The sequence below is a fragment of the Lytechinus pictus genome, chromosome 7 (genome assembly GCF_037042905.1).
Source record: "Lytechinus pictus isolate F3 Inbred chromosome 7, Lp3.0, whole genome shotgun sequence".
NCBI classification, from domain to species: Eukaryota; Metazoa; Echinodermata; class Echinoidea; order Temnopleuroida; family Toxopneustidae; genus Lytechinus; species Lytechinus pictus.
In genome coordinates, this window is record NC_087251.1 from 35777813 (window position 1) to 35798571 (window position 20759).

Sequence of the window (20759 nt, forward strand, 5' to 3'; positions counted from 1 at the left end):
GCTCGCATTTTGATTGGTGATTCAATATGTATATCATAATATTAATTCTATAACAAACTACTAAAATCCCCATTTCATGACAGTTTATCAAAAAGTTCGGCTCTCGATTTGCGTTCGCATTGATTGTTGAAAATATATTAACTCATGCATCTTATTTTATAATTACAAAAGTGCTTTAAATGTCCGGTTTTCAGGCAATAATAAATTAACAGATTTCGCGCTATCATTAGGCTTTATTAAATTAAGGAATAAGATATTGATTTAATAATCAATTTGTCCCTTTTTTCAGAATGGAATATCCACAAGTTTAATCTCCCGCTTAGGAAGAGAAATAGGAAGATAGTCATCATTTTCACATGATAAAACAATGTTCTTAGAATGTCCCTGTCCTATGTCAAATCTCAAAGTAATAATAATGAAACATATCAGATCTTTTTTTAAGTGTGATTCATATCCACCTCACAATTTTCCTACTATGTGCTTGAAATACAGAGCTTAAATTGACCCCTTTTTTCAGATTGAAATATCAAATATTTTAAGCTCGAGCTTCGCGCTCGCTTTATTAATGTTGGAAAATACCAAATTATACCCCATTTTTTTCATGATTTACAAAACATGAAAAGAGTGTCCCGTTTTTAGGTTTTGAATCTAAATTTTTTCTTCTCGCGCTTCGAGCTCGCATCAATTATTTGGTTATGTACTTATATCGTTCATGATTACAAAAAGTATAGGCCTATAGAACTTTGATTTTTCAGGCCGGAATGTCAAAAAATTTCCAGCTCGCGCGTCGCGCTCGCAATACTTAATCATTGAAATGTGTATCGTCTTAATGGGTAACTGCAAAACGTCCCTTTTTTGACAAGGCCAGAACGCATTATAAAAATGTCTGCTCGCGCTTCGCGCTAGCAGTAATTATCTTGTTACATACGCATCTTGTTCAGGTTCACAAACATTGCCCAGAATGTTCAACTAAATTTTCAGGACAAATTAAATACATGAAATTTCTAAATTGTTTAGCTCGCACTTCGCGCTCACACTTATAAAATAGGGCTTATGAAATTATTACACATGTATGTTGACTGTTAGGACATGGCCGTTTCCCCCCCCCCCCCCAAAAAAAAAAAAAAAAAAAAATTAATGATCACGAAAAAAAGAGAAAAGGAAAGGCATAAGGGTGAAATATAATATTATTTTCCAAATATTATGTTAAAATCTATCACGAACTTGGATTTTTGTAATAAAAATGTCAAAATTTTTGCTCGCTTGCTTCGCTTTCTCGTAACTTATCAATTTTACGCGATACACCATATCGAGCCCCCTCAATATTTTTTGGCTCATTACACCACTGGGACAACCCCTTCAAAGAAATAGTCTAGGTGATTGGTGAAAAAAATGTTCAGAAAATGGTAAAAGCATGAAAATTGGCACAGAGGTAGAGTAAGTTATTCCAAACACTTTTGGCAGGGGGTGCCAACGTAAATTTGCCAAATATAGCAACGGTTGCTAGGTAACATATTTACCTTAGTAACTGAGCTTTATTGGGCTTAAGTAACATTTTCATGAGCGATGTGTTGCATGAATGTTAACCTAAAGCATGTTCCTTTGTATCACAACAGTTTTGATCCATTTATTCACAGCAACGGCTGCTAAGGGTCCATTTTCCATAGCAACAAATTGTTAATCATTGTTCAGATGAATATGATGAATATGATTTACTCAGAATAGCTCAGAAATTAAATCTGGCCCATAGATTCCTCATGTGATGAATTTTTCCTTAGGTAGACCTAATAAGCACCATAGCAACGGTTGCTAGTTAACATTTTTTCCACAGTAACCAATTCTTATAGGGTATTTTTTTCATGATCATAATTTATATGAACCATATCTTTTCTATTGAAGCATTAATACATTAATCACAAAAACCCAGGAACAATTATGCCATGTATACACGCCCATGCGAAATACCAGATGATGTAACATGTTTTTTGTAGCAAGCAATGGTTAAATGTCTTACGGAAAGATTATTGATAGATGCTTAAAAACGTAAAATCTTGCACAAATAAAAATACCTCATGATATGGTTCATATTTCCAAAGACGATGTCTATGGGTTCCATATCATTGGTATAGTAATGCTTGCTGCATGTTAAAAAAAACTCACCTTAACACCAATTTTTCTGCCTTTGGAAACCATAATTATTATAGATTATCATAAACACATGTAAAAGATCGACCATCGATTTAAATTAGTTGGTGTCTTTCATAGCAAAGGGTACTTTGTTAATGTCTGTTATAACTATATAATTTAGTTACCCATTTATCATTGAATGATAATATACCTCATGTTTACTTATCTGAGTGATTGACAATGGAGGTAGAATATTGAATGTGTATCATTGAGAATTAAAAGTCTAGAAACCGTTGACATTCTGGAAATTTGTGGCTACGTATGTATTTACCCTATGAATCTCCTTTAAGACCCTGTATAACACCTACAAATTCCCTTGGAAAGAATTCCACAAAACCAACATTTAGCAAGAGAAGAACAGTTACAAGAGCTCACCAGAAGGTCATGGGTGCTTACAAGTTGAATATCTCTGATCTCTGATTAGAAGAATTGATCAAGTCAACTAAGTTAGAAATTATTTCAAACACCAAATCCCGCCAGAAAGTAATTTTCAAATGAGTGCTTGGATACCACTTTATCTCTAGCTAACAGTAGTCGTTCTCTTGAAAGCCAACACACACTGTCTTGGTTTATCCCCTCCCTTTCGAAGCCTGCAATGAAGCTTTCCATACCGTTTCCGGACCTAATGCCATGTGCAGGAGTTGATTTTGACTTGTCAATTCCGTCTCCAGGTGTTTTGACTTGGATCAATCCTGCAGCTCTGTGATCTATCATGACGTGAAAGAAACTGCTAGAGTTGATTTTGACCAATCAGTTCCGTTTCTAGGCATGTTGGCCAGATCCTGTAGCTATATGATTGATCTATCATGACTCGACCCTGTTGTAGGTGTTTTGACCTGGATCAATCCTTCAGCTCCAGGATTTATCATCACGTAAAGATCTCCTAAGAGTTGTTTGGACCGACCATCAGTGTTGTTTCCATGCTTGTTGGCCTGGATCCTGCTGCTCCGGGATCTATCATGACTTAAAAGCTCTCGCAGAAGTTGATTTTGACCAGTCAGTTCCGATTGCAGGTGTTTTGGCTGGGATCCTGCAGCTTCATGGATCATTACTTGAAAGATCTTGAAGGATGTACTATATGCGCAGCTGACTTTGTCACCTACGTATGTGACGCACTTGTGATATTTGGGGCCCGTTGCAGAAAAATATTGCGCAACTTGATTTTCAACCAATAAAGCACCCGTGTTCGGAACTTGCGTTTAACGCAACTCTTTCTGCAACAGGCCCCATGTTGTCTGGACGTGATTTATACTCGGTCACAAAAACCCGGCACAGAACAGTAGCATTAAGTTCTGATATGCTTCTTCCTTCCATATACCTCCAATATGTCTTTGCATGTCCAACTCATTATAATCAATAAAAAAGGAGCAAAATACATACAGACAATGATGCTTGAGCTGTTTCAGGTCTACTGCACATGCTCTACAGTGCATATACCGGAAATGATTATTGAGACTGTTTCGATCAGGTCTACTGTACATATATATTCAAGTGCGTATGCATTACTCGCCATTACTTCCCAAGAAGGTTTGTCATTTAATTGGGAGCGATTAGTTAATGTCAATAAAATTTGAGCTTCCCTTTTCTCTCAAGGTTCGCTGTTTTTCCGAGTGTTCCATGCTACATCCACTACAATACCCTGTTTCAGTTTCGTAACAAGAGAGATCCTATATGCACATTCAATGACCCAATTATGATTTTTGTCTGTGTGTTAGCTTTGTCATGTGTGAGTAAAAAGTATGCAAAAATAGTAAAATTATGTATATCGAAATTAGGTTTTCTTACTTAGATAAGATCAGGGACGTCTCACGTCCCTGATTAGGCCTACTATGCAGGCATTATAATTATTTGGACTGTCTCTGAACTTTTTAGGGATCTGGTATATTCTTTCACTCCAGAGTCATAATTTGACAAATTTTCTAACCACTTTCATTCAAACATTATGTCCAGATGTTGTATTACGTAATATTATCTATAGTTGCTATGGAAAATGTGCTGCTTAGCAACTGTTGCTATACATGGTTGGAATGTTTCTTGGTATGTGATTATAAACTGGGAGCTTCGAAGTCAAAATATAGTTTTTGAAATGTAGATAACACTCCAAAAATGGTGGTTGGCAAGGTAAATATGTTACCTAGCAACTGTTGCTATACGAGAAGAGGTCAGGTTGGCACCCCCTGCTAAAAATGTTCAGCACTATTTTCTCTACCTGTCAGCCAAATTTCATGCTTATACCATAATCTGAACAATTCTTGCTATTTTTTGCACCGATCATCTAGACTAAAATAAAAAAAATCAACTTTGAGCAGCCAATCGGGGAAAATATGGGTGAAAAAAAAATTGCCCCCCCCCTATTGGCGGAGGCTGGATCCGCCCCTGAAGTGGGTATTGGAGCAAATGAATATCGGACCAAACGACATTACATTACGAGAAGTTAACAAAATGTGCCGTCAATGTTCTGCAGTTACCAAAACATGTCATAGATTCGGCACATTTTGGTAAATTGCCAAAATGTGCAATTTACCAAAATGTGCCGTGACAAAAATTAGTCGTCATTCGCTACAACCACAGTTAAAACGCCTCGCTGATCTCGTATTTTGTTAAAAGGTGTACCATGGCGGTAGCATTGGTGAACCCTTCTTTTGGCCCGGTCTTTTGGAATTCCCACTTCATACCAGTTCGTACCATATCAATGCGAGAGTCAACACAAAACCATTCTTTTGTTGTAGGCTTTATTTGCATTTCAATTTGGCTAAAACTATTACAGACGTATACTGTATTACAGAGGCGGATCCAGGATTTTACAAAGGGGGGGGGGGGCAAATGTTTTAAAGGAAAAATTTGACAAGCAAAAAAAAAAGGTTTTCAACCACAAATTAAGGGTATTTCGTACGAAAGAGTAATTCGTACCCGAAAAAAGGGTCTTTCATTTCAAAAGAGGTGGCACACCTCTGTTTTCATGGCATTTTTAAATTACAAATTTTTAATTTTGCTTCTCAAAGGGGGGCACGTGCCCCCTGTGCCCCCCCCCCCCTGGATCAGCGCCTGCTGTATTGCAATCTAAATATTATGTACATTGTAGACCTTTCCAATATTTTATATTCATGAGTACGCCTTATACTATCCATTTGCCTCAGGGGCGGATCCAGGATTTTCAAGGGGGGCACATTTTCCCGAGGAAAAAATTGATATTTCGTCTACGCAAAAGTTTTGACAAGCAAAAAGAAAAGATTTGCCCTATTATGTGTGAATTTATTCATGTCCGCATGATGCATTCATGTGTTAGAGTGATTGTAAAAACTTCGGAAGCATTCTTTAAAGAAGATCACTTGACTTTATCGTTTGTTACATTTGAAGGCCCTATTTAATATTGTTCATATGAAAGAATAAAACACCCTCGAAGAAAAAAATCATAGTCACGCAGACAAGTTCAAGATATCAGTGCCTGAAGAGTTATTGATTTCTCTGCATGGGACAATATTTGTTACATGCGCGTATTAATTAAATGAAATTGGGATGATATTTATGGTCATTTTAACGGCGTTTTTTTTTTCGTTTTTTTTTAGGCTCTAAATATTTTTAGCACTTAATCTCCGGGGCTGAGAAAAAAGGCGTCGATCGGGGGGGGGTCGCCCCTCCAAATAATTTTTACGACTTTAAAAAAAATGCAATGCAAATATATGTTTTAAAAAGCATTGGAGAGCACTCTAAAACTTCACATAAGAATAGTGTTAAACATACCATATTGTCAATTTTCAGTGTACTTTGCACTCAAAAGTCTGTATTATGATTTTATCATGATGTCCCCCCCCCCCCCCCATCCATCCGAAACATGGATCGCCAACCCTGGCAGTGAACAGGATGAATATTCATTTCAAAATGAATTTCCTGTATTCCGTGAACAGTTGTAAAACGTAAAGTTTACTTAATCTAAGAGTGGTTGAAACTGAAAATTAAACATAGGGTCCTACCAAATTAAAGGGATGGTCCGGGCTGAACGTATTTATATTTAAATAAATAGAGTAAAATTCACAAAGCGCAATTCTGAAAATTTCATCAAAACCGGATAACAAATAACAAAGTTATTGAATTTTAAATTTTATCAATATTTTGTGAAAACAGTCATATGCACATCATCATGAATATTTATTAGGTGGGCTGATGGTGTCACATCCCCACTTTCCTTTTTCTTATGTTATTACATAAAATCATAATTCTTTCATTTTTGCATACATGTGTAAGTGATGTGTCTCCATTATGATGAAATAAGTTGTAGCAATAAATATCTAATGCACTAATCAGTTGTCAGTCCAATATTGTTATAGTTCTTGGTAGAAAAAAATTTGAATAAACCTAATTTCATATAATAAAATACAAAAAAACAAGTGGGGATATGATATCATCAGCCCACCCAATGAATATTCATGAAGACATGCTTAGAACTGTTTCACCGGAATAATGCAAATCTTGAAAATTCAATAACTTCGTTATTTGTTATCCGATTTTGATGAAATTTCAGCATTTTGCTCCGTGAATTTTACTCTATTTATTTAAATGTAAATATTTTCAGCCCGGACCATCCATTTAAGTGAATTTACGTATAAGGAACCTCGATATAAGAAGCAGGGGACAGAATGGGAATGATGGAAAGGATCGGGAGAAAGTTAAAACGGGAACGAATGAGAAAGAAAGAGCGTTGGAAAGAATAAATAAATGATTTTTTTTCTTAGGTTTTTATACACCCCATTTTCAAGCAACCTCTCTCTCTTTGTTTGTTTTGTTACACAGATGGGAAAGAAAAAAAATTGGAAGAAGTCGCGACGGGCGTCTGATCCACAGCCTCCATCCAAGGAGACAAGTGTACCTCATTCATCTCATTCTCCTGCTCCTGCGCCCCCTTCAGATGCAGCTCCATCAGGTATTTGAACTTCCGAAAGAGGGTCAGAGCCTGACTTTGACGGGGTATAAATGTGCCTGAAAATTTCGACAAGCAACACATTTCGTACCCTAACAAATTGACAAGCAAAAAAAAGATAAATGAATAAAGGTCATCGCTCATTATTTTTTTTACGGGGTGCAGCTGCATACCCCCCCCCCCTCCCCACATCCACGCCTTGAAGGTTCAGAACGACATAAATGTAATTCAGATAATCACATGCCTCTCATTTAAAGTCTGCTTCCCACATCAACATCAAAGTGGTTTTAATAAAAATGGAAAATCGATCTAGTTCAAACATAGTGTCAGTTGTGGGAACGATCTAAAATGTGTTCGAACAGAATTTAATGCAATCACAGTATTTATGAAAAAAGTGCTTAACTATTCTGGTGCAGTGCTGAAAAAAATGACAAAACAAGCACGACATTCTAGACAGGTGTCGGATCTTTTCCCGACATCTGAAAACAGAGACTTCTACCGTTACAGTGACGAAAACTACGATGCATTTTAGTCTTATCACCATTTACTTGAACTAGATATATAGCTTGCTGAGAAAGCTGTGTTACATTGACATGATTGGGGTCGAACCAAAAGTACGAGGCATCTGTAACCTGGACTATCGTACTTGGATTATTTTTATCACTAATTTTGTCTAATTAACCCATCAACTTGTCATGGTTTTATTAACTTTTTTTATCTTGCAGATGAATCTCCCACGATCGTGGCTGATGGGAAGACTTTAATTTTTAGGAAAAATGCCACAATCAATCGTGGCGATGTAAACACATTCCATGTTGGAGACGTTTATCATCATGACCATACTCATGAGGAACATGGCGGATCTACAGGATTCGAGGGTGAGATCGTGTATTTCTTTTCCCTTTGATGGAGATTAGACCTATATCATTAGATATGTGTTTATGGGATCAAGCAGATGTACTAGGCTCTGTAGCTCATATCGATCTCTCCCTCTCTTTCTCTTTCCCTTATTACTCTTTTCCATCTTTCCCTCTATTTTGTTTTCTCTCATACTCGACAGGGAGGACAATACTTTTTTCAAAATACTTTTCTCAGCAAGATCGTGCGCTATGTTTACATAATGTTTACATCTGTGTCCTTGTTTGCATATTGCTGCACTTGCCTTTATAAAATCATGTATATAGTTTCTCATTTTTCCAGTGAGAGACACAAAATTACGTATTCTTTAAATTCAGATAAGTATCTTGATTATTCACAATCAAGAATCGTTTCTCCTTTTATAGAAATGGAAGTGGAAGTAGACATCGAACCTTTACCAGATTCTGCAACAACGGGAGAGGTTGATGCTGATGCTACTCCTGAAGCTGATCCTAGAATCCTGAAGCTCATGCAGAGAATTTTCGCCAATTGCCACAACGTGGAAAAATGGAAAGAGAACACAGACTTTTGCGCCAAATTAAAGACCCTCTTTGAAGAGCAAGGCGCCCTTCTCAGTAAGGCTCAGTTTGATTCCGTTCATTTCTTCGTTCGTGTCAATGTTGGGCCCAACAGGGATGCCTTCATTCAAGCCTGTAACGACCGTGACAGCACCTTCTTCCAAGGCTTGACAAGTCTCCTGGTAACTCCAGAACTCGAAGAAGCTGCTGGAATGAAACTCAGACTGAGATTGGCTGTCAAAGACACACCAGCAAAAGATGTCGTCTCGGCACCAAAAGGTACCTTAGCTTTATACAAAATAATATATTATTCTCATAAGCCTGTAATTTGGGAAGCCACAGAGCTTTCACTCTGAAACAAAATTCGGTGTCAAAGTTTTCGGATGCATCCTTGCGATGTGCATAAATACTATGTTTCAAGAACAATATCATACCTGAAGGCAGCAAAAAGCATTCTCTGACATTATGATAACGTGATTAATGACTCGTTTTAAACTTTGGGGTATATTTTGTTCGAAGCATCTCCTTTCCAAGGTGAAAGGAAGAATAGTCCTGCATCACCCCTCCCCTTTACGCTTTAAGACCTCCGCACACCTCACGACTGGTCCACGGTCCGATTTGGGGGGAAATCGCATTTTGCTTATTTTCTTAAAATATGAATGAATATAATATCTTAATTTGAGGTTTAAATTAACTGTAAGAATACTTATATTAAAAAAAGATGATTGCAAGCCTTTATTTTGGAATAAAGGCCAAATTAATGTAGAACCGTATCCAATCTTGCGACGTCATTACAACTAGATATCAAATTCTCTTTCTCTAATAAGGATGGTAGCATATTCATTAATTTCAACATATGCATTAGTACGATGATTTAGAACTTTACAGAGTAAGAGGTTCCATGCCTCAATATTCGCATCAAATTTCACTGCGTTTTACTCCAAAAATCAGATCACAGACCAATTATAAGGTGTGCGGTGTGGCCTTCACTTATTCATGTGCTGACTGCGATGGACAGCGATCCCTTGGGACAGGGGTATCTCCTCCCCCCCCCCCCCACCTTGGGAATGTTGCTTATGAGGCGAGACGTATGAATTTTCTTTGGGCCAAAATATGCTACGGTATTGAGGTAAAAGCTGGGGGCGTAACCATGGTAACAGACATCGGTTGCATGATGTGAACAGGAATGTTAAGCACACCAAGCCTGAGCGCCTGAACGACCAGATTTCATTTTTTTCCCCCTTCTCTCTTTTTCATTTCTTGTCCAATTTTCTTCCACTTCCGCTTTCTTTCTTTCGTTTCCTCTTCTCACTTTACTTTTCCCTCACTTTCTTTCTCTCCTCCCCTATGATATTCGGTATATATATATATATATATATATATATATATATATATATACATGGGCGAAAATCTCTCCTTCAAGATAGGGGGACACAATTGAGTTTTCCGTTTTTATGTTCTACAGAGTTACTAACTCAAACACACACACACCATCACACACACACACACATATATATTTATATACATATATATATATATTATATATATATATATATATATATATATATATATATATATATATATAGTGTGAAAGAAATGGATGAAGAGAACAATGGTAGGCGTAGCTTAAATCAAGGTTCCCCAGAGCTATCTACCCTTTTTGGAAAAATTGGTGATGCCGAAAAAAATGTCTCTGCCGGGAATCGAACCCGGGCCCCCAGCTTTGAACGCCGGTGCCTTAACCACTAGACCACAGAGACGGGTTAGTGGATAGGGCGACCCCGATCCAATTGACCGTCAGATAGACAGATTTTCGACACCATACCAATTATAATTTCCTTTGTGGTCTAGTGGTTAAGGCACCGGCGTTCAAAGCTGGGGGCCCGGGTTCGATTCCCGGCAGAGACATTTTTTCGGCATCACCAATTTTTCCAAAAAGGGTAGATAGCTCTGGGGAACCTTGATTTAAGCTACGCCTACCATTGTCCTCTTCATCCATTTCTTTCACACAATATTTAAATATAAAAAAAGAGTTGCCAAAGCTGTAGTACATGTATAACTTCACACATATATATATATATATATATATATATATATATATATGCAGCAATGGAGATACACACCTGAAAGTTGACCCTGAGTCAACCGACTTGAAGTCAGTTTACTCAGAGTCATGTTCAGGACTTATAATTTTTTTGAGCTCGGAGAGTGTACTACGGGCGGCAATGGAGTGCTTTCACGATGGGAAACACAGTTGGGGGGTGTGATCGCTTATTAGAACAGCCACTACGTACATTCATAGACCTGCTGTGTGTTCTGCGGAGCGAGAGCTGATTTTGTGAAATAGTGTAGTCTTATTCCAGGAACGAATAAATAACTTTTTAAAAAAGAGTAAAATTTGGAAAAAAAATTTGTAGTTGAATAATATGGTTCCAAGATTAATCACCAAAATATTTGTTCATTCAATTCAATTTGGATTACATCCAATTAAGTGTACTGAGGCCTAGATTAGTAGGGTTTCCAGGGCTGCAGTTGGGGGGCAGTTGATATTTGAATTAACAATATGATAAAAATGAAAACAAAGGTAGATCGACTTGATTTCGATGTATACATAACATATCATAGATCCTGTCCATGTCTCTTTTTTTTTTTTGGGGGGGGGGGGGTGTTGCACCCACAAATGTAATAACGCCCACAAATGTAATAACACTTTACCCACAAATGTAATAACACTTTACCCACAAATGTAATAATTTCACCCACAAATGTAATAATGCACTTTACCCACAAATGTAATAATTTTTGATCGCCCACAAATGTAATAATGACTTTACCCACAAATGTAATAAATTTGAAGGGATTTTTGGCGAATCCGTTCTAAACTAAAATCCTATAGTAATGCGTTCATATTGCACAAAAGTGCAGTCTTTTTTCCAGACCCGGTTAATTGAACATTATAGTACAAGTCCAAAGTCTTTTTCCAGACCCGGTTGTTTCAAAATTATAATATATGTCCAAAGTCTTTTTTCCAGACCCGGTTAATTAAAAAATTATAATGCAAGTCCAAAGTCTTTTTTTCAGACCCGGTCGTTTCAAACATTATAATATAAGTTGGCGACCCCAACTCAAGCTCTGCTTTCCGGGTTTTCGCCTCCTTCAAAATTGTGTCAAAATATATACTGTATTCGTTACTATGTCAAATATTATTTTGTATCTGTTTGAAGGAAATAAATGTGATTTTCAATTCAAAATTCAATTTAAAAAAAAATTCAATTCAAAGTCTTTTTTCCAGACCTGGTTAATAAAACATTATAGTACAATTCCAGAGTCTTTTTTCCAGACCAGGTTGTTTCAAAAATTTTAATATAAGTCCAAAGTCTTTTTTTTCAGACCCGGTTGTTTCAAATTTTTTTATATAAGTCCAAAGTCTTTTTTTTCAGACCCGGTTGTTTCAAAATTTTTGATATAAGTCCAAAGTCTTTTTCCAGACCCGGTTATTTCAAAAATTATAATATAAGTACAAACTAAGTTACGTTAATGGTATTGCAGAAAAAAAATGAGAATCGAGCTTAGTCTTTTCTCAAGACCCAGTTAATTAAAACTGGTGGAATTAATGTCTTTTTTGTTGTTTAACTTATACGGCGTATATTGTGAATATATGCGCTAAGAGTAAATTGAGAATCAAGCGTAGTCTTTTCTCCAGACCCGGTTACTTAAAACTAAAAACTAAACCCTATAGCAATGTGTTCATATAGCACAAAAGTGCAAAGTCTTTTTTCCAGACCCGGATAATTAAACAATTACAATATAAGTCCAAAGTCTTTCCTCCAGACCCGGCTATTAAAAATTGAATTAAAAAACTTCAAATCTAAGACCAATTTTCCAAAGTTTCACCCAGTAAAAAAAATATGTCTTTACCCCACATCCATTTTTTTTAAATAGTACTACGACCCAAACAAAACATTGTAATAATGCATGGGCAAAGCAAACATCCTTTCTCCAGACTTGGTTATTATTTGAAAAAAATAAAATAGTTTTTACAAATATTCTAAAACGAATACCCAATAATCTAATTACTGTGGAATAACATGAAGACCGATTGTCGAAGATCGACTTTCCTCCAGACACAATTATTTCAAGAATAAAAAAAATCAATAAAACCCAACCCTCTAAAACGATTCTTAGAACCAACAATCCTCAAATTAAGACCATCCATGTAGAAAAGCACATGTTTAGAGCGTTGTCTTTATTCCAGTCCCAGTAATTTAAAAATGATTTAAACAATCTTAAAAACAAAAGACTTTGTCATATTCTTATTCTTTTGGAATAACACGAGTATTATGCTTAGTCTTTCAAATATTGAAAAAAAAAATCACAGCTAAGACCAATCTTTAAAATTAAACCCACTTGAAATGCTTGGGCTTAGAGTGTTGTCTTTACCCCTCACCCAGTTCTCTTTAAAATACAAATTAAGCGAAATATTAATCTTAGAACTTAGACCCCAGCACCTTCCAAACTATAAAACCCTTGTGATAACGCATACTTAATTTCACCAGACCAGTTTATTGAAAAAAAGACAGAACAAACAAAAAAATAACCCTCTTCCAGCCTAACATCCTGTAATAAATGATGTAATTAAACGTTCATTTTTCTTCCAGGCAAACAAATTTATAATAAAAAACAACATCAAAATGAGTTGTTGACTGACGTTTTATCCGACACTGGTAGCACTGCTTCTTAGCCAATCAACATCAGGAACAGTTGTCAGATCTGACAACTTGTCGGACATAAATGTTGATGAAATACTCCCCCAATCATCTTATTCATGTTGAACAGGCACAAGAATATGATTGAGTCTTTAGTTATGAGGATTTCATTTATCTTATTTTTTAAATTACAAGGTCTGGAATAAAGAAAACTCTCTAAACTTTTATTTCTTGAAAGTTCTTTTAGTTTGAAGGATAGTTGGGCCTTAGATTCTGTTATTTTTTTTAAATGATTTTGGTTATTTTGAAATATTTGGGTATGGAGGAAAGACTACACCATATTTCCATGTTAGTCAATGTTGATAAGATTGCAGGTTCTTTGTTTTGTTGTTGTTGTGTTTTAAATGACTTTTATAACTGGGTCTGGAGGAAAGACTACGCTATATTTCCATGTTTTTCAACATAAAGAGGATCGTGGGTCTTTGTTTGCTTTTTTATTATTACTAATTTATTGTAATTATTCATCATTTCTTATTTGAAAGATCTGGGTCTGGAGGAAAGACAACGCTATATTTCCATGTTATTCAACATAAATAGGATCGTGGGTCTTTGTTTGCTTTTTTTATTATTACTAATTTATTATTATTATTATTATTTATCTATTTGTTATTTGAAAGATCTGGGTCTGGATGAAAGACTACGCTATATTTCCATGTAATTTAACATCTACAAGAGAGTTGGGGTCTTTGTTACTTTTCCACCAGTTTTAATTAACTGGGTCTGGAGAAAAGACTAAGCTCGATTCTCATTTCATTCCACTAGAATATCATTATTGTGTCTTAGTTTGGACTTATAATAATTTTGAAATTACAGGGTCTGGAAAAAAAGACTGACATATATTATAATTTTTTAAACGGCCGGGTCTGGAAAAAAGACTTTGGACGTATATTATAATTTTTTAAACAACCGGGTCTGGAAAAAAGACTTTGGACGTATATTATAATTTTTGAATTAACCGGGTCTGGAAAAAAGACTTTGGAATTGCATTATAATTTTTTAATTAACCAGGTCTGGAAAAAAGACTTTGGAATTGCATTATAATTTTTTAATTAACCAGGTCTGGAAAAAAGACTTTGGACATATATTATAATTTTTTAAACAACCGGGTCTGGAAAAAAGACTTTGGACTTATATTATAATGTTTGAAACGACCGGGTTTGAAAAAAAATACTTTGGACTTGCATTATAATTTTTCAATTAACTGGGTCTGGAAAACAGACTGTGGACGTATATTATAATTTTGAAACAACCGGGTCTGGAAAAAGACTTTGGAATTGTACTATAATGTTTCATTGACCGGGTCTGGAAAAAAGACTTTGCACTTTTGTGCTATATAAACGCATTACTATAGGATTTTAGTTTAGAACAGATTCGCCAAAAATCCCTTCAAATTTATTACATTTGTGGGCGATCAAAAATTATTACATTTGTGGGTAAAGTGCATTATTACATTTGTGGGTGAAATTATTACATTTGTGGGTAAGGTGTTATTACATTTGTGGGCGTTATTACATTTGTGGGTAAAGTGTTATTACATTTGTGGGCGTTATTACATTTGTGGGCGATTATTACATTTGTGGGTGTAACAGGGGGGTGCAGTTGATATATTAATATAGCATAATACTCAGTATTATGATTATATTTCTTGATATAATGGACTAAAAGTGATGGAATGTTTTTGTACGGTGACTGGAGGTCACTGTCTGTAGTATTCACTTAACTTGATGTTGTTTAATATGCCTCACTTCATGGATTTTCATGTTGAGATAACATTACCTCATCCCATACCCTGTCTATGACTTTTTTTTTCCAGCGGGGGGGGGGGGGGGATTGATATGATGATTTTGCATAAAACTGTTAATAAAACAACCTCAGTCGTGTGATTATATTCCTTCATGTAACTGACTAAAAGTGATGACATGTTTTTTTATTAGATGACTTGAGGGTTTTGTGGGTAGTATTAACTTTACTTGAAGTTTTGGGTCACTTTATGGTTTTCATGTGTGTACATTGTCTAGAGAAATTTAATTTATCCCGGCATGTCCGACATCCACGTATCATACCTACTCATACTATTTTTTTCCCATTTATTCATTTATTTATTTATTTATTTTTATTTTGGGGGGGGGTTGATATTTAAAGACGCACATTTCTCGCCAGTAGTTCTGCAGCATGGAGACTTAACGCAGCAATGCCCACGCGATTTCGTGCGAATGGGACTGTGTGTTGTTATGACTCTCTTTGTGGATTTTCAGGACTAGATAACATTACCTTATATCCCTTAATATAATCAACTCAAAGAGAATATATATGTTTTAGTTTGCTGACTTGAGGTCAATAATGGTGGTATTCATCTTACCTGAAGTTGTTATGACTCTATTTGTGGATTTTCAGGAATAGATAACATTACCTTATATCCCTTAATATAATCGACTTAAAGTGATGATATATTTTACTTAGCTGACTTGAGGTCAATAATGGTGGTATTCATCTTACCTGAAGTTGTTATGACTCTCTTTGTGGATTTTCAGGAATAGATAACATTACGTTCTTCCCATATCCTGTCCATATCTTAATATAATAGTTTTTTTTTTTTGGGGGGTGGAGCAGTTGGTATCTTACTTTAGCGTGAAACTGACCTAAAATATATAAAGTATCTAAAGTAAGATATCCCTCATTAAAATCGACTCAAAGTGATGATATGTTTTAGTTTGCTGACTTGAGGGCAATAATGGTGGTATTCATCTTACCTGAAGTTGTTATGACTCTATTTGTGGATTTTCAGGAATAGATAACATTACCTTATATCCCTTAATATAATCGACTCAAAGTGATGATATATTTTACTTAGCTGACTTGAGGTCAATAATGGTGGTATTCATCTTACCTGAAGTTGTTATGACTCTCTTTGTGGATTTTCAGGAATAGATAACATTACGTTCTTCCCATATCCTGTCCATATCTTAATATAATAGTTTTTTTCTTGTTTTTTTTTTGGGGGGGGGGGAGCAGTTGGTATCTTACTTTAGTGTGAAACTGACCTAAAATATATGAAGTATATAAAGTAATATATCCCTCATTAAAATCGACTCAAAGTGATGATATGTTTTAGTTTGCTGACTTAAGGTCAATAATGGTGGTATTCATTTTACCTCAAGTTGTTATGACTCTCTTTGTGGATTTTTTTAGCGTTGCGGGGTGATATGTATCGAAATCTGACATAGTTACCATATAGATCTAGATCTAGTATTTTAATTATGTTGAAAAAAGTACAATTCAATGTAAATAGATCTACCAAGAATTGCCTCATCCGGCCTAGATCTACATTTTCAACTTGACAAATCAAATCAAATCAAATTAATCGAAATTTTCATACATGCGCGCGCGCGCACACACACACACACACAAACCTTTTGAAGAAAATATGGGGGATGGGCGGGGGGGTGGGGGAACAGCAGCGCGCCCCACAAAGACACAAACCCTACCAGAAGTAGGCCTACGCCACTGTCGGTACACTTTATTGGATGTCAAAATTGACGAATCTTGGAAAATAAGCGTCGAACCATAATATCACACCACAGTTTGAACAACAAAAACAAAACAAAACAATTTTAGAGCATTGTTATAATTATTATTTTACTTATTTATTTATTCCTGGAATAAGACTACACAATTACTCAAAATCGGCTCTCGCTCCGCAGAGTACGCAGTAGGTCTATGCACATACGTATAGTGGCTGTTCTAATAAGCGATCACAACCCCACATTAATCGCTCTGCGTGGAACATTACAATGACAAATCTAGACTCATTATTTTGTTATTAAGGCATTATAATTAATACAGGAAACGCAAATAGAGATGAATAACCAAGCAATAACTCAAACCAGTTGAACAGTTATCAAGAAAACAGACAACATGTTAGAAAAATCAACTGAAAGAAACTGCAATCGTGATATAGCCGTTGCCGCCCGCAGTACACTCTCTGAGCTCGAAAAAATTATAAGTCCTGAACATGACTCTGAGTAAATTGACTTCAAGTCGGTTGACTCAGGGTCAACTTTCAGGTGTGTATCTCCATTGATGCTGCATATATATATATATATATATGGAAGGCGGGGTAAGTTGAGCATAGGGGCAAGTTGAGCCACCACCCCCAGGCCAATAATGAATGAGTCGAACATTGTGGTGGTGTCCTGCATTGATGACCCATTACATGACCCTTAACCCCACCACATTGTTTTCAACTTTGAAACAAAAAGTACTTTTATAGAGGGAAAAATACAAATTTCAGCCAAAAAAGTAAAAATGGTGTGATATAGAAAAGTGCTTTTTACCCACGCATGTCTTTAAATATAACAAAGAAATAAGAACAATATTGTTAGTCCAGGTATGGATTCTCATTCTTGTCATAGTCTTTTACATGATGGATGCATAAGAAATGTGTGGATGTGAAAATATCGCATTACGTTCGGACTGGGGTAATGTGTGCCAGCTAACATGGGGCAAGTTGTGCCATGGTAATTCTTATGGTAATGTATAATAAAAAAAATAATTAAAAAACCTTAAAAGCCATTGATATGGAGGCAGAAGAGAGCAAATTCACATGACAGTTCTTTTACTTTTAGAGGATGTTAGCATTTATAGAGAATTAGCAAGTGGAAAGTCTTTAAATAAAACGTTGACATGCCGGTTCTTCCCGCATACATTTTGTACATAGTTTTTGTAGCTCAACTTACCCCAGAAGGTAGCACAACTTACCCCACAGATGGGGCAAGTTGAGCCATTTGACATTGTTTTTTCAAAGGTCACAATGACTTTCAGTGTGGGGGTAGAAAGTTATATATAGGTGAAAAATATTTCCCAAGAATCAAATTTAAAGGCAATGTACTTAATACTACAATATTATTATTCATATCAATTCTAACATGCAAAATGCAAAAAGTGTCGCAACTTACCCCGCCTTCCCCTATATACCCTATTTATACATATTTCAAAGAGGGGAGGTATTCCTGACTAAAGATGAAAGGCCTCAATAAATAATGCGAGCGCGAAGCACGAGCCCAAATATGTTGATATTTCCTAAATTGTGACCTGGAAATTTAACAGTCTGAACGTTTTTTTGTGATCATGAACTAGATGCGAGCGCGAAGCGCGAGCCGAAAGTTTTTTATTTTCCAACCTAAAAACTGGACATTCGTAACACTTTTTCAAATTATGAACAGGATAGGAAGTACCTAAAAACTGAACATTCGTAACACTTTTTCAAATCATGAACAGAATAGGAATTTAACTAGATAATAGATGCGAGCGCGAGCTGAAAGTTTCTGATTTTCCAACCTAAATACTGGACATTCATAGCACTTTAAAAAGAATATGAACAGTATAGGAATCTAATCAATTAATGTGAGCGCGAAGCGCAAGCTGAAAGTTTTTGATATTCCAACCTGAAAACTGGACATTCGTAACACATTTTTCAAATCATGAACAGGATAGGAATTTAACTAAATAATAGATGCGAGCGCGAGCTGACTTTTTTCCAACCTAAATACTGGACATTCATAGCACTTTAAAAAGAATATGAACAAGATAGGAATCTAAACAATTAATGCGAGCGTGAAGCGCGAGCTGAAAGTTTTTTATTTTCCAACCTAACAACTGGACATTCATAGCGCCTTAAAAAGAATATGAACAGGATAGGAATCTAATCAATTAATGCGAGCGCGAAGCGCGAGCTGAAAGTTTTTTATTTTCCATCCTAAATACTAGACATTCTTAGTACTTAAAATAAATAATTATGAACAGGAAACAATTAATGAGAGCGCGAAGCAAGAGGTGAAAGTTTTTGATTTTCCAACCTAAACTGTACATTCTTAGTACTTTAAAAAAATTGTGAACAGGATAGGAATCTAAACAATTAATGCGAAAACTGGATCTTTCAAGCACTTTTAGAATAAAGAACAAGCAGTTTATCTTAATAAACAATGCGAGCGCAAAGCGCGAGCTAATTTTTTTTTTAAGATTTAAACCTACAAAATTATGAAAAAGATTGATATCTTCCTAAATAAATGTGTGTGTAGGTGCCGTGGCCGACTGGTCTAAGGCGCCTAGCTATACATGGAAAGTCCGGGGTTCGATCCCCGGCCGCGGCACCTATGCCCGTGAGCAAGGCATTTAATCTACAATGCTCTTTTATCCTGCTTTCAAATAAATTGAAATGCTATATGCATTATTGGTAGCTAGGTGTGCAAAAATTAAAAAAATAAAAAAATAAATAAATGATTTGATTTTATATATTTCGATCTAAAAAGTGAAAGAAAAAATTTAAGCACGTTTTGAAATAAAGAGATGGCTGTGTGCGAGCGATTTTTTTTTTTTTTATACAATGACTTGAAAGTTTTCTCTTTTAATTATTCCCCTCCCCTTCCATCATTTAATTTTTTTCCTCGTCCTATCTTTCTTCTTATTTTTCTCCTCACCTTCCTATTTTGCGCCGCCAATAGGAGGCGGGCCGCCGCTTCGCCCCTTTGATCTGATGACCCCTCCCACGTACGGCAGGATTTTTGTGTAAAAATGGAATATAAAAGTCTCGTTAATAGAGTATTTAAATACAATTAAAAAAAAACATAGTTAAAATTCACTGCGAAAGATTAATCATAACTCATAAAAACTATTATTTTTACTGAGTACGCGAACAATGAAAATATTAGTATATATATTCCAAGTAATTTTGGAATAAAGGGAAAATGAATTGGTTGAACAAAGGTATGTTTTTACGGGGTATGGAACATTCTCGTCTACCATCTATACACTAAATTTACTTATAAGTATCCAGGGGCGATTTTCTTTTTCCGTCATTTTTATTAGTTGTGAAATTGACAATGGGCATCGATGCCAATGTCATCAATCTTTGGCTGGCATATAGGGCTAGATGCGAGTTCGAGAATAGTCGGGCCGGTATGCCTTTTCTTGTCCTATCCAAGTTCTTAACAAAAACTATCTGTTTATATTTATTTCGAAATTCGAGGATACATGTGTATAATTTCGATTTTGACTTATGTATTTTTTCCATAATAAAAGACCACAAATAGTAGGGGGGACATTTGATATTATGTCCCCCCCCCCCTTTCCAAAATGGTAGGGGGGACGCGTCCCCCCTGTCCCCCCTGGGATTTCCGCCCATGTATATATATATATATATATATATATATATATACAAATTTTATTTATACAGACATTTTTACAACTGTTTAATGAGTTGTTTAATAATGTAGATATGCTACTTTTTAATTGAACAGTGTGGGATGTTGGCAAAGGCCACTCCCTTTCCGAATCATTATTGTCTCGCCTGCATAGCAGAGCGAGACTAAAGTCGCCTCTTTTCCGACGGCAGCGGCTGCGGCGTCATCATTGAAATCTTCAGGTTAAGTTTTTGAAATGTCATCATAACTTAGAAAG

The 20759-nt window shown here is 35.7% G+C and overlaps 1 protein-coding gene across 1 annotated transcript; it reads left to right on the plus strand.

The window, feature by feature from the left end:
* Positions 1-4293: 4293 nt before the first annotated feature.
* LOC129265793 (uncharacterized) lies at positions 4294-8894 on the plus strand. Its single transcript, XM_064101492.1, has 4 exons — positions 4294-4308; positions 6976-7105; positions 7828-7980; positions 8386-8894. Exons 1-4 carry the CDS (start codon positions 4294-4296, stop codon positions 8892-8894), a joined length of 807 nt encoding a protein of 268 aa, XP_063957562.1.
* Positions 8895-20759: the final 11865 nt, after the last annotated feature.

What these genes read in the sequence shown, in the direction of transcription:
- LOC129265793 (XM_064101492.1), top strand. An exon ending in TTCAGATGCAGCTCCATCAG is followed by an intron (nt 7,106 to 7,827) that starts GTATTTGAACTT and finishes TTTATCTTGCAG; the next exon opens with ATGAATCTCCCACGATCGTG. An exon ending in CGGATCTACAGGATTCGAGG is followed by an intron (nt 7,981 to 8,385) that starts GTGAGATCGTGT and finishes CTCCTTTTATAG; the next exon opens with AAATGGAAGTGGAAGTAGAC.